The sequence below is a fragment of the Pongo abelii genome, chromosome 10 (genome assembly GCF_028885655.2).
Source record: "Pongo abelii isolate AG06213 chromosome 10, NHGRI_mPonAbe1-v2.0_pri, whole genome shotgun sequence".
Taxonomy (NCBI): Eukaryota; Metazoa; Chordata; class Mammalia; order Primates; family Hominidae; genus Pongo; species Pongo abelii.
In genome coordinates this window covers 68649754-68665248 of record NC_071995.2, presented here as the reverse complement: position 1 = coordinate 68665248, position 15495 = coordinate 68649754, and the positions used below count along the sequence as shown (strand labels likewise).

General features: G+C 39.7%; 1 protein-coding gene across 1 annotated transcript in view; it reads left to right on the top strand.

Moving 5' to 3' along the window:
* PTPRR (protein tyrosine phosphatase receptor type R) overlaps window positions 1-15495 on the top strand; it is a 276888-nt gene that overhangs the window by 253681 nt on the left and 7712 nt on the right. The window contains 2 exon segments of the mRNA NM_001132350.1: window positions 302-459; window positions 4536-4649. Of these exon segments, the coding sequence (NP_001125822.1) occupies window positions 302-459; window positions 4536-4649 (272 nt within the window).

Genomic DNA, 15495 nt, shown 5'->3' with positions numbered 1-15495 from the left:
TTTATTATAATAAATTATAAGTATATATTTAGCATATGTTACATATATGATCTATATTATAGCTATTGGTAGAGATATAAATCTCAACAAAGGTAAGACTTTCTCACTTTGTGAACAGGTTACTGACAGTAAAGTCTTCTCAAAGTAAAAGGGCACTCTTCAAAAATCTTCTAAATTTTTTTCCCACCTAGAAATAAATTGCCAGCAAGATGGGGGTGATAAAAGGCATTCAGTATTGTGGTTTGGATAACTTTTAGTTCCACAAGTGAATGAGGCATTTGGTGGCTGTTGCTATTTTCAGCAAGGAAGCCACACCCAACATGTGAAGCATTACTGGTACACCTCATGGCCTGATCACAAGACTCCAGACAGTGCCCAGCCCCTCCTACAGCTCATGCTGGATGTAGAAGAAGACAGACTTGCTTCCCAGGGCCGAGGGCCTGTGGTTGTCCACTGCAGGTAAGACGTGAATGGTCCTTTCTGTCTAAGCAATGGCCCATTCTTTGTAAAGTCACAGAGCAGGTGCAAGTGGGTTTTGCTTCCTGGATGTGACTTTGTTGGCAAATTAAATACTTATTGAAATTGGTTAAGTCTCTAATATTTGAGTCTTAATCAAGATTATGCTGACAGAAATGAAGTCGTGCCTTTAGGTCATTTTTCACAAACAACAATTACACAGTGGGCGAAATACAAGTTCGTAATAAATGGCTCAGTGAACAGGAGACCTTATTCAGCAGTTATCTGCTTTGAAACTTATATTAATTCATTTAGTCTCATCAGTCTTGTACACACCAGGAATTAAGATGCATTTTTTGAAATTATCAGTGGCTTTTTTGTTGTTTCAACATGACATGTGAACTCTGCTTGGCTTGTATCTTTGTAACATTACTATTTCAAGTTTGGCGAAAACCAATTATTTTAAGAGTTATCTCCGGAAAAACAGGTTGAAACAAATTTATGAAATGAGAATTGAGCAAGTCACCAAAGGAAAACAAAGTGCTGTTACCAGAACTTGGAGCACTAGAGGCCAGGCCAACAACAGCAGCAGGGTCTGTGCTGGTTCCTGTTCCTGATTTCTAGTTCAAAGCTTTCCTTTGAAACTGATACCTCCTTCCCCCAATTTTCCTTTTAATGTAACCAAACTGAAGCGAGCATTTTTAAAGTAATTTATATGAACAACTATTTATTTATTTATTTATTTATTTATTTATTGTGAGACAGAGTCTCACTCTATCGCCCAGGCTGGAGTGCAGTGGCAGGATCTCGGCTCACTGCAACATCTGCCTCCTTGGCTCAAGTGATTCCCCTGCCTCAGCCTCTGAAGTAGCTGGAATTACAGGTGTGCACCACCACGCCTGGTTAATTTTTATATTTTTAGTAGAGACGGGGGTTTCACCATGTTGGCCAGGCTGGTCTCGAACTCCTGACTTCAAACGTGATCCACCTGTCTTGGCCTCCCAAAGTGCTGGGATTACAAGTGTGAGCTACCATACCCAGCCAGCCATTTATTCTTCATGCTTTCTCAAAATAATTTGGGTTGCTTTGTTTAACTGCATAGGTCTCTTAAGTCAGCTTTTGATGATATATTTAATAAATATATTATTTTAGAGTATAATTTTAGCCTCGTTTTTTGAGACTGTGTGGTTTAATTAAGAGTAAAGTTTACTATGTGTCTGTTTATCCAAAGGTAGATAATACTGGCTTTATCCTAAACTTAACTTGGAGCCAAAAAAACAAAAACAAAAAAACAGCCTAACTGACTATGTGTTAGGGCTGGAACTGTCCCCCACCCAAAGTCATTAAACACTCAGGATATCTAAAATGAACTAGTCACTTCCCCTATAAAACCAGCTCCCCTTCTGATTACTATTTCTGAGAATGAGACTATCTTTTTTCCAGTCACTCAGCATCCCATGTTGACAGTTATCTCTGGCCCTCCTTTTAACTCCAACCTCAGTATCTAATCAGTCACTAGATTGGCTTTCCCTTCAAAGCTTCTCCCATAATCACCATTTCCTGTCCAGCCACCATAGTTCAGGCCCTTCTGACCTCATCCATGTATTTTAGAAGTAGCTGGTAAAATGCACACACATACCGCATTCCCCCATGCTCTCACCGCCACCATGGCCTACCTGTGCCCTTTCTCCGTCTTACCTTACATGGAGTCTCTACTCAAAGCTTGTCAATGGGCCAGGTGCAGTAGCTCACACTTGCAATCCTAGCACTTTGGGAGGCCGAGGCAGGCGGATCACTTGAGGTCAGGAGTTCAAGACCAGCCTAGCCAATATGATGAAATGCCCTCTCTACTAAAAATACAAAAATTAGCCAGGCGTGGTGGAACGTGCCTGTACTCCTAGCTACTTGGGAGGCGGAGGCAGGAGAATCGCTTGAACCGAGGAGGCAGAGGTTGTAGTGAGTCAAGATCCCGCCGCTGTATTTCAGCAGCCTGGGCAACAGAGCAAGACTCTGTCTTAAAAAAAAAAAAAAAAAACTAGAGCAAAAGTCCCTAACCTTGAACCTATGCATAAACCGCAGAGGTCAGTGAACTCTTTGAAATTATTTGGACACATTTGAGTATGTAAACTTATGCGAATTTTTCTGAAGAGTGGAAGCTTATAGTCTTCATCAAATTCTTACTTAAAAAAAAAAAAGGATGAATTTCAAACCACTTAGCCTTCCATATAAGATCCCAGGGTACCGCTCTCTTTATTTCCCATAGTTCCACTAAAGTAACTTTCTCTTCAAGACAAGCTATTCTACTTATTGTTGCAAATCATATTTGCTGTTTCTCATTAATTCTTTCCTTCTTTCATTGTATATCATTGTCGTACCTAGAATATTCTCTCTCAATTATAACAGCCAAAATACCTGCCATTCATGGGGCACAGTTCCAATCCTATTTCTTCAATGAAATGAACTTTCTGTGGACACTTCAGCTAAAAGAGAGCCACTCCTCTGAATTCCTCTGCACTCACATTCAACAGGAAACAATTGCCAAATGTGAGAAATAGGTGCTATTTGAGTGCCAAGAGGGGAGCAATTATTTCCAACCATGGGAGCTGAAGAAAACCTCTAAAAATTGGAGTAATGCTGAACTGAGCCTTTTGAAATAATCAGTGTTGTGGTTTTAAAAGAAGGGAGGGCATTTCTGACCAAGAAAACATTGTTAACACAGAAAAATTGGAAAACCAAAAGCCCAAACAATTTACGTAAGTGAAAATCGTGGCACATGAGAGGGAAGACAGCAAAGTACATACGGCTTGAAACAGATTTTGCAAGGTCGTGAATACCATGGTAGGGAGGTTAGACATTATGCTATAACTAATGGAGCCATCTACAGGTTTTGAGTAGGGAATGATATAATTAAGTCCCCATTTCAGAAAGATGAACCTAGCAGCTGTGTGAATTTGTCCAGGAAAAGACTTGAGACTTGGAAACTATAATGAGATCACTGCTAATCATGAAAAAAGGAGATGTTGAAAACGTGAGTACAGTCTATAGAAAGGAAAGCATGAATCCCACAGGCTCAGCAGAGATGGAAAATAGAAGAAGTGGTAACAGACTGGATGTGGGAGGTGAGAAAGGGAGAGGTGTAAAAGATGGTTCCAAGACTTCTAGTCTGGAAAACTTGTGGCGGACTGGTAAGGCCATTGAGGGAAAAGATAATTAATTCTGTTTTAGAAAATTGAATTTAGATACATTGAACTGAAGCAAGTCCAAAATAGTAAGGAGGAGATGGAATGACAATCTAGAGTTTAGGAAATTTAGGGAGTCTAGATGTAGATTTGAAAGAATCTTTTACATAGAGACTGTTAGTGGTTAAAACTGCAGACACAGACAGAGAGAGCACGTGTGCTTGTGAGGTTGATTTTATGGACATATCGTCTAAGGCAGTTGAATGTATAAACCCAACAGGACAGACAGCATTTCTGTTCAATTATCATGTCTATACAAATCTCTTGGAAATATGTGCCTCTAGCTGCACCCTCTCCTAAAATGAATCCAATCTTCGATTGCTCAGTTATTCACTAGACTTCTCAACATCAGTATGTCCAAGGCCAAACTCCCCTTCCCTGCCTTCTTCAAATTCACCCTATTCCAGGATGCACTTGGCCTCAGGGCATCACCATTCTTCTTTCTCTCCAGGGCTAGTCATCTTTGACTTTTTGCTTTTCTCCCTCTTCAGCTCCAGTCCTTCAGATTCACACTGGTGATGTGTCTAAATCTTCCCCTTCCTTTCTACTGCCTGTATCTTGCCTACGTGTAGACCTTAATTATTTTTTATTTTTTCTAGAACAATTATAATGCCTTTTTACTGTTCCCCTCACTCATCACTTCCCTCCACCCCTCTCATCCTACTACTTATAATTAAATGTAAAAATATATTTTAAGCACTTAGCACAGGGCCAGGTTTATAATACTCAATACGTGAATACTACTTTTAACTGTGGTTTCAGATTTAAAAGTACCCTTGTAAAAGAATGTTTCTTATCTTTGTCATTTTCCCCCACTTTTTAAATTTCTTTTCTTTTCAGTGCAGGAATAGGTAGAACAGGGTGTTTTATTGCTACATCCATTGGCTGTCAACAGTTGAAAGAAGAAGGAGTTGTGGATGCACTAAGCATTGTCTGCCAGCTTCGTATGGATAGGTGAGTGTAACAGAGGCTTGCCTTCAGAGCACTGTTTTCATTCACAGCCTGATCTCATCAGCCTGACTTCATACATAAACATCTCAGGCTCCAAGGTCCTAAATCTCTGTACAGATGTTTGTAAAATGCTTAAGTATATGCATTATATTAAAAAGCCTTTTTTTCTCTCTTTTTTGAGACAAAGTCTTGCTCTGTCACCCAGGCTGGAGTACAGTGATGCAATCTCAGCTCCCAGCAGCCTCAAATTCCTGGGCTCAAGCAATCCTTGCACCTCAGCCCCCACATGTAGCTAGGACAACAGGTGTGTGCCATGCCTGGCTAATTTTTTTAGTTTTTTGTAGAGATGGGGTCTTGTTATATTACTCAGGTTGTTCTTGAACTCCTGACCGCAAGCGAATCTCCCACTTGGGCTTCCCAAAGTGCTGAGATTACAGGCATGAGCCACCATGCCTGGCCTGAAGTTATTTATTTATTTATTATTTTTTTGAGACAGGGTCTCACTTTGTCACCCAAGCTGGAGTGCAGTGGTGTGATTATGGCTCACTACAGCCTAGACTTCCTGGGCTCATGTGGTCCTCCTACCTCATCCCCCCAAGTAGCTGGGACTATAGGTGAGTACCACTACACATGGCTAATTTTTGTAATTTTTTTTTTTGTAGAGACAGGGTCTCACTATGTTGCCCAGGTTGGTCTAGAATGCCTGGGCTCAAGGGATCCGCCTTCCTTGGCCTCCCAAAGTGCTGGGATTACAGGTGAAAGCCACTGCATCTGTCTCCCAAAGTTGTTTTTTAATCTTTTTATTAAATTGTGACATAATGCACATGCCAAAATTTATCATCCTAACCATTTGTAAGTGGACAATTTATTAGGGTTAAGTACATTCACTTTGTTGTACAACCAATCTCTGGAATTCTTTTCATGTTGAAAAACTCAGCATCCATTAAAAAACTCCCCATTCCTCCCTCAGCCCAACTGGTAACTGCCATTCTATTTTCTGTCTCTGTAAGTTTAAATGCTCTAGGCACGTTTTATGTAAGTGGAGTCATATAGTATTTGTCTGTTTATGGCTGGCTTATTTCACTTAGCATAATAATATCCTCAAGGTTCATCTATGTTGTAGTATGTGTCAGAATTTCCTTCCTTTTTAAGGCTGAATAATATTCCATTTTAGGACACATATTTTGTTTATCCATTCTTCAATTGATGAAGACTTCAGTTGCTTCCATATTTTGACTGTTGTGAATACTGCTGCTATGAACATGCATATGCAAATATCTGTTCAAGACCCTGTTTTCAATTCTTTTGAGTATATACCCAAAAAGTGGGATTGATGGATCATACGGAATTCTATTTTTAATTTTTTGAGGAAACCATCATAGTGTTTTCTGCAGTGGCTGCACCATTTTACATTCCCACCAACAACACAGGAGGGTTCCAGTTTCTCCACATCTTCACCAACACTTCATTTTCTGCTTTGCTTTTTTTAATAGTAGCCATCCTTATGAGGGTGAGATGGAAGAGTCATTTTTATAGAGAAATGGTTTGATCACCCTTGTTATAATCTCCATTTGTTTTGAAAACAAGATAAACAAGAAACTTCTCTTCTTCCTTGCTCCACAACTGAGCCTGCCTGGGTAAATGGACGATTGAGTTAGTGATGGACAAAGTGAACAGATGCTGCTTCAGAGAAGGCACAAAATGATGAGCAGCAGGCGTCTCTGCTCAGTAATTCAGTGTACTACAGTGGAACAAGAGTTTTGTTGGCTAGGTATGGTGGCTCTCGCCTGTAATCTCAGCACTTTGGCAGGCCGAAGCAGGAGGATCCCTTGAGTTCAGGAGTTTGCGACCAGCCTGAGCAACAAAGTGAGACCCTGTCTCTAAAAACAAACAACAAACAACAAATGTTTACTAATCACCTCATATGCCTTAGGCATTGGTCTAGATGCTGCAAATACAGCATTAAACAAGAATTTTCTGCTGTCTTAGAATTTATATGCTAGCAGAAAAAGATAATAAGCAAAATACACCAAGATAATTTCAGACAGAAATAAATGCTGTGAAATAATAAAACAAAGAGGGACACAGGCATTGATTCCCTTGAGCTTTAGCCCTATGACCTGGAGTTTTCTAAAAAGATAAAATTATACACTAACCTTTCTTTTTTTCCTGGAGACAGAGTCTCGCTCTGTTGCCCAAGCTGGAGTGCAGTGGCGTGATCATGGCCCACTGCAGCCTCGACCTCCTGGGAGTACAAGCGTGTGCCACACTCAGCTGAGTTTTGTATTATTTGTAGAGATGGGGCTTTGCCATGTTGCCCAGGCCAGTCTCGAACTCCTGGACTCAAACAATCCTCACATCTTGGCCTCCCAAAGTGCCGGGATTGTAGGTATGAGCCACCGTGCCAGGCCATATAATTACCTTTCGAGATTTTTTTCAACAAATATGCTTTGAGCACTATGTGCTATGTCCTGGGATTTCAATAAAAAAGACAAGAAGATTATTCTGAAAAATGAGATAATATATGTAAAGCACTTGGAATAGAGTCTGGCACATAGTAAGCCCTCAATAAATGTTTGTTATGTTATTATCATCTTTATTATTAAAATTATCTGTGAAGTTTCTCTTACCTCTAAAAAAATAAACATTCAAATTTCCCTATCCAGATTAGTTTTTCCCTTCCCATCCATAACACTTTTGTCTCCTTTTTAAACAGTAGCCTCTAAGTCTTTCTGTGTCTTCCCTCTTTGTTTTCTACTATGTTTCTTTCTTTCTTTATTATTTTCTCTTTATGTTAGCATGTAAACTCTAGAAGCAGTTCATCATGGCGATTAACATTCTGGGCTCTGGAAACAGATTGCCTGCCTGAGTTTACATCCCGGATTCCACCATTTTTTTGGTTGTATGGCCTTGGGCAAGTTACTGCTCTTCTCCATGCCTCAGTTTTCTCATTTGGAAAATTGGAATAATAGTAGTACATATTTCCTATTGTTATTGTAAGGTATATGAAAAGATATGACCTATGTGAAATGCCTGGTGTGTAGTAAGCATTCAATCAAGTTTCCACAGTTGTTATCACTATACATAGCAAGGAACCTAACATGTGCCTGTAAACTGGAAATAGTAATGTATACCTCACAGGACTTCAGCCACATTTAAATGACATTAAACCTGAAATGTATTTAGTAGAACACTCAGCCTACATTGCTTATCCTCTCTTTACCCCCCAACCCCACTTCCCTCTTACCACACCCCACATGTAACTGCTTCCAAAAATATTTTCTTTTTGTACATAAAAAAGATCAGTTCCAATTATCCCTTCTCCTCTTATAATTGCTGTCTTAATCTCCTGATATTCCTTTGCCTTCCATCCTGTGTAGTCCACCTCAGCTGGAATAGGATCAGTTGCTTCACTTCAAATTTTGGGGCCTGTCTTCACACAGGAAAGGGACCCTAACTCTGAGGGGGAGAAGCAGCACTCAGTCAGCCAGAGCTGCTCCCACATTGACTTTCATCTGTCCTGATTTGTGCTTCTGTAAACAAGGCTGCCACCTGAGACCCCAAATCACCTGGGGACTCCAGTTCATACCTTGGAGTCCTGTGTTCTTGTTTAGTCCCAGAACTCCATGAATGCCAAACACATGCGTGGATCTAAAGTGACTCCAAACCAAGTTGGCCTCCAACAACACCTGTTGTGATCCTATTTGGAAGAACGTGCTGAAAAATAGGCTTGGTTTGCTCTTTTTCTTGGCTCTTGTTATGTTACCATTAATTCTTGCCTGCTCACCCTCCCATCTCCCACCTCCCCTGCCCGCTTTCATAGCCTGACCTCCACCTTGGATTCCACTTCCCAGTCACATTCCCCTTTCAGGTCTAACAAATTGTCCTCTAGTTTTGAATGGAATTACAAATGCATTTTTTTAAAACACATCACAATGCCTCCTCTATCTGCTCCTTCCTTCCTAAAGCAAATGGTCAGAAACTTTAGCCTTGGCCTTCCGTCACCACCAAGGTCTTCCCACAGGTCTTGTCTTTTCACTTCTGATAGGATCTTGAAAACACATCCAACTTCTCTGCTGATCTGAAGCCTATAGGCACCCAACCCCCTTGAGTTTGAATGACTGCCAATATATGCATCAAAATCATTCTGATTTCTTCATCAAGACCCTTTCTGCATTCTTTCTGAGCAGCTGTTTCTGTTGTTTATGAAACAGATCCTCTCCTTGAACCTTCCTTTGAAAGGTCTTTCCTCCAGCCTCCTTCCTTCACAGGATCAACATACGTTTTCCTTTTCTTGTCTCTTCCTTCTGTTGTACGCTCTTCTAGTTGTTATGAAAAGCAGAACAGAAAACCTATCCCTTTCGTTTCAGCTCGTCTTACTTCTTTTTCTCCCCCATCATTCTTGCCTCTTGTTCCAGTCCTTCAGCTTTTTCCTATCATACCTCATTTTAAAAATTCCAATTTGTGGCTAACTGCTGTCATTTGCCATGTTTTTGGCTCATGCCAGTAAAGGGAAAACTGGTCTCAGCCAATCCAAATGTCTACCGTTATGTACTTGCAGCATATCTTTCTTCATCACTTATTCAAACCTTGTCCCCAAATTCCAATTTTCCTGGCCATCCTTACCTTCAGCTCTGAACCTGTCCAGAGATTCCAGAATGCACTATGTATTTAATACATACAGAATGTACTATGTATTTAATACATACGGAATGTATTTAATCATGGACTCTTCACCATTGTCTTCAAAGCACATGACTTATTTAACTCCCAAAATAAACCCAAGTGAAGAAAAAGAAGCATCTTGGCCTAATTTTTTTTTTTTTAATGAGGAACCAAAGAATTCGAGATAGCGAGTAACTTGTCCAAAGTCAAGTAGCTTGGGAAGTAACAAAATGGACTTATTGGAATCTGGGACATTTACCTGATCTCTAATTATTTCTCTGATTTTTATCAATCTTATAGAAAAGTAAATAGGCTTTTGGAATATGTTTATTGTAAAACTTCTTGACAAAAACATATCTCTTTGATAATACTCTGCTATTTTAAACAAATGAGCCCAGGAGTTTGAGGCCACCCACCCTGGGCAACATAGCAAAACTCCACCTCTTAAAAACAAAATGCAATGACAACAGGATACCGTAATTTTTAAAACAGTTTTTAGTATAAATGAGAGCTCCTTTATGAATAGATGGAGTGATGTTTTCAGCAACTGCCTTAAGAGTAAAATTTGAGGGACAAAAAATTGCTGCTTCTTAAAATATCTATCTATGGAGGATGCTAAAATGTATAGCAAATGTCTAAAGTACTGCTGCTAGTAAAGAGCTAATCTTGGATGGATTCTTTTAAAAGAATCATCTTTTTCTAAAGTTTATTGAACCTGGGGATGGGAGATGGTGTAACACTGTATGTCTTCTATGCTATTAACGCTTCAATCTAAACGAAGTGATCTGTTCTTTTCAGTGTGGTAGCTGGAAAGAATGTAACTCCTGGCATTAGGAATACATTCAGAACTTGGGTTTTGGTGAAGGGAAATTGAAGAGGGCTTCAGATTCTGGACACGCCATGGTGAGGTCCTTCAATCAAGGAGGCTGTTAGACAAGCTCATGGCTTGTCTTGGGAAAGCAATGGGCACTAAGACAGAGCCGAAGAGCGCTCCAAGGGACACTTTGGGCAGGACCAGCTACATAATTTGTAAGGCCCAGTATAAAATGAAAATGTGGCATTAAAAAGTATCAAATACTTCAAGACAGTGATAGCAAAGCATTAACCCAAGTTCAGGGTCCTTCTCAGCACGAGAAGGTGAGAGATGTATGACTGCACAGGTCACGATCCCTTGAAGCTAACTCTGTCTTAGGATATTTTTAGAATGGAATGAGTGTTTGTATTAGTTTGGTGCCAAAGTAATTGGGGTTTTTGCTATTATAATTATTTTTGCACCAACCTAATAGATGGGCCTGCATCCTGTGTTCTGTGGAACAGGCATCTGAGACCTCTGCTCAGAGTGGTGCTCCTGAATCCTGCATACATTCATTCATTCAACAGGCATCACTAGACATCTGCTACTAAGCATGAATCAGGCACCTGGGTGAAGAAAAATGGGTGTCTTAACCAGCTTTCCCAGTTTCCCAGATTGTCCTTCTCAGGACATAGTTTAATTAACAATTATTTACTGAGAGCCTCCTAAGCCAAACCCTCTTGGTGGCATTCAGGCACAAAGTAGGTTCTTGACTAAGTTCGGGGAAAAGATGTTATATATATATATACATCTTTTGATTTTTTTTTTTTGAGTTGAAATTTATTTCTTGTCACCCAGGCTGGAGTGCAGTGGCACGATCTGGGCCCACTGCAACCTCCACCTCCTGGGTTCAAGCGATTATCCTGCCTCAGCCTCCCGAGTTGCTGGGATTGCTCCCGGCTAATTTTTGTATTTTTAGTAGAGGCAGGGTTTCACCATGTTGGCCAGGCTGGTCTCGAACTCCTGACCTCAGGTGATCCACCTGCCTCGGGCTGCCAAAGTGCTGGGACTGCAGGCATGAGCCATGGCACCCAGCCCTACACGATATTTCTTCGAAGGCTTCCCCACTCGGAGATTCACAATAAGCATTAATGCATTAAAAAATCTAAAATCTCCCAATGTAGAAACTCCTTTAATTTTATTTAAGCACTCTTTCACATTTATTTGGCCACAGACGAATTTCCTCAAGAACCATCTAAATAAGAGGGAAAGAAGTTGTAATAATAAAGATAAGCTGTTCTTTCAAGAAGCTTTGTGGTGAAGAGAAGACTAGAGATAGGATAGTAATTTAAGCCTGAACCTGGACCACTAAAAAGAGGAAAGAGACCAGGCATGGTGTCTCAGGCCTGCAGTCCCAGACTTTGGGAGGATGAGGCAGGCAGATCACTTGAGGTCAGGAGTTCAAAACCAGCCTGGCCAACATGGTGAAACCCCATCTCTACTAATAACACAAAAATTAGCCAGGCATGGTGGTGCACACCTGTAGTCCCAGCTACTCAGGAGGCTGAGGCAGGAGAATTGCTGGAACCCGGGAGGCAGAGTTGTGGTGAGCCAACTTCATGCCACTGTACTCCAGCCTGGGTGAGAGAGTGAGACTCAAAAAAAACAAAGGTGGTGGGAAAGGAAGGGTGGAACCAACTAATTAAAAGCAGCTAACTAAGTGTAATAAGAGAGAGAAAAGACAGAGCCAATATATCAGAAGGCTGATATTTTGTATTCGGCAGAATACAAGCTTCACAGGCCTTTCTCTATCCTTTTCTACTCTTTTTAACAACCTCCAACCACTAGCAATGAAGTCTGCACACTGTGCATCTTATTCTTATAATCTACCCCTCTCCACTTGTAGCTGCCTCCTCTGAGGAGTCCAGGTATGGCTAACAGCAAAGAAAAAGACAAGGCAGTGATTTGGATACTTGAAATGGGGCTCATTTCATGACCCATCAGTCAAGAGCTTGAACACTGGATAGGATTAAAATTTTGATTTCCACCACCACCACCACCCCCAAAATTACAATGCCTGGTCATTGTAATTTAACATGACAAGAACAAGCAATTTCTACTCAAGTTAAAAATCTGCATTTTAGTAATAAATTCAAATGGTCTGGTTCAGAGACGAATGTGTTATGCTGAATGGATATTTCCAGTATAACAACAATGACAGAACCATTTGGTGGATTCTTCATTCTCTGGCAAGACATTATTTTTATTGGCTTTGTGACAACTTCTATTAATAGATGCTCAGTTCTCATTGCAGATTCATGAGTCTGTGATTCTCCTTTTACTAATACTTTTGAGCATATTTTGAACTAAAATAAGATTTCTTTTTTGTTTCCAAGTAGGAGGTCAAATTCAGTGCAAGGCACCCACGAATGTTTTATTTAGAAGGGCATTAATGGATCATCCCCTCATTCCCACTGCATTCGCTTTTAATTAAAAGATGAAGTGGGTGGTATGGCAGTTTCAACTGAACACTGTCTGGTAAGACTAGCAAAAGAATGAGGTGCCAGACATCTCTGGACCAGATGTCAAGGAGCTTGGTGCGTGGCTCTGCTCCCTAATTTTGTATGTGACAATTTGTCCACTCTAGGCCTCTCTGTCTACATAGTAAAAGGAGATGTGGGGCGTAACAGTGATCTCCAGCCTTTTCTGGTATAAAAACCAGAAATATCTTACTATCAAGAGTAAGATATTTCATGGACCTCCACCTGATTGTTGTATTTTAATGCTTGCAAGTTAATATTCATTGTATGACTCACAACAAAGCTTAAGTGGATGTCAGGACTCCTCCAACAAGATGCTTTTCCATCCTGGAATTCAGTGATTGCCGAGTGACCAACTGGCTTTCTGAGATCCCTCTCAGCTCTTGCTTTCTTTGAGTCTTTGAAGCTTTGTTTATGTGGAGAACAATGGGATAGCAGTAATAGTCATAACATTTGCCAAACATCTCCTAGGAAAAGGGTGGGTTTTTTTAAAAATCTAGCCTCAGGAATATATTGCCCAAAGTTTTCATTCTAAAGGAAGAATCCAAAACCAAAAAAGGGGACATCTCCAAGGCCACATGACCAATTTTGAAGTTTTTATAAAACACTCTGAACTGAACTTTCAATTTTGCCCAAATTAGATTGACTAAATTCTGGATTTTGGGGGTTCTGCTGTTGTTTTCTGGAGTGGGAGGCCTAAGTGGGTTACACTCAAGATGAAGAGAGAGGAAGTTCACATTCTAATCCTGCCTTCAGGAATGACCCTGAACTAGTTGCTATATAAACCAGGGAAAATTGTTTATCTCTGATTATTTTAGTTTAGATTACTTATTATTAATATCTGAATATGATAAGTACAATGAACTTTCTGTTGGCCAGCATTGTTGCAAAAGAGATATTTTGCTCAATCACATTTTCCTATTAACAGGAGATTACCGTAAATGTATAGGTCAATTTTTTAAAATTATAGTTGAAAAAAAGATCCATAACATTAGTACTAAACTGAACATAGTATAATCATTTTTTATTACTTAGAAAGCCCTTCCATATAATACTTAAACCTTCTAATCTCAAATATCACTAAATTGTTCAACTATACCACCTAGTTAAAAATACCAGTTGCTATAAAGCTAAGCCAACCAGCTTCACTGCGTGTAGCTCTTGCTAAAAAGATTCATCAGACAGTGCTTCACATGCACATAGATATTACAGAATTATGACTAAGGATCAATTTGTGACCATCAGAAGACATCTAAGCAGGCAGGAAAGGAACATGTTCCATTGCAGATTGACCTCAGATAACTTTTTCCTCATCGTTTTCCTTTTAATCCCATTGGCAATTGGACACTGGAAGAATTTTAAAACAGAACCTGGGAAGTGAAACATATAAAATAATATCTTATTCCAAGGCCTTTATTTTTCCTCTTTTTTTTTCTTCCTGAGTAACAGGAAATTATCTGTCTAATCCTTCTTTTTAAGAGTCAAGGATGGAATTTGTAGTTGCCTGTACATCCTTACCTTAGAGGGCTTAAACTGGAATGACATCCAAAGGCCTCACTTGTGGCTTCCCACACAGGATAAAAAGATGCTTCCAATGTGCGTCATATCATTGTTTAAATGTTTTGATTAGTCACTTCAGTTCAATGATTTTCTTTTCTTTTTTTTTTTAACTACAGCCATCTCAGAAGAATATATATGCCATCAATTTCCAAGGCTAATATATGTCCCCAACATATTTTTTGTTTCCAAAACCTGGTTGAAATAATTTCAAAACTAAAGTTTCTGCTTGTTGGTCTAAGTTTTATCAACTGTAACCTTACATTTATCCATATTTCTCTGCATTTCCAAATAATCACAAAGATTCCTCTAATTAATGAACTTCAAAGATCTCATTTGAAGATCAGGAATTCAACATTTTGGTTTGCTTATTTTAAGGACACTTGGAGATAAAGCCCTAGAAATTGGTGTGGATTTACTTGACATTATAATTCCTAAGATCATAACAAGAGGTCTACTTTGTAAAACATATTATGCCGACTGAATCTTCCAAGTGGTTGCCAGGACATTTTCCTTCTTCCCAGCTTGGAGTTAATTAGGTGTTAACTTGAGTGTTCAGAAGAAAACGGCTAATTTTCAGAGGAAGAAAAATGGAATTCAAAATATGTTAGACTCATCAATTGAATTATCATTTGATATATGCTGATTTTTATGACCTACAAATACTTTAGAACACATCTATTTTGGAGAAGGTGTCTATGTTCAAAATACCTGGTCAGAATTGGCCAAATTTACATTTAAGTTCTCTCTTCTTGATATGACATCTGTGTAAAGACATGGGAAATCCTCTTTCCAAGGGGCCAGACACACCTTACAGCTGACCCCGGCTAAGCACAGCAGACAGTAGCCTCACTTGACTCATGCCCAAGCTCTCAGAAGTTTACCCAGGAGGCACATTAACGTCCACACCTTTTGTTCTAAATTTACTGTACCAAACTTTACCAAAAGAATTCCAGATTTGAAAATAATAAAAAGCAAAGGAGCATAAGTTTCATTGTTAGTCCAGAAGTGAGTCATCACTGCAGAATTTCTTCTGTCTACTGATTAGACCGGATACGGGCTGGGCGGTACAACAGGAAAGGCTGTTGCTCTCTGTATGTGTGAGTGAATAGTCACAAAAGGTCAAAATTTTAACATGTTAAAAGCCAAATCTCTCTCCTGGGCATCTGGAGAGGTTTTTTCAAAACACCCTCCCAGTAGCAAAGGGAAAAATACTACATTTTTTTTTTCCCTTTCTAACCTGAGTTTACCCCCAGCTGACACAGCTACGTGCTGTTCTGCATGGAGACTGAGA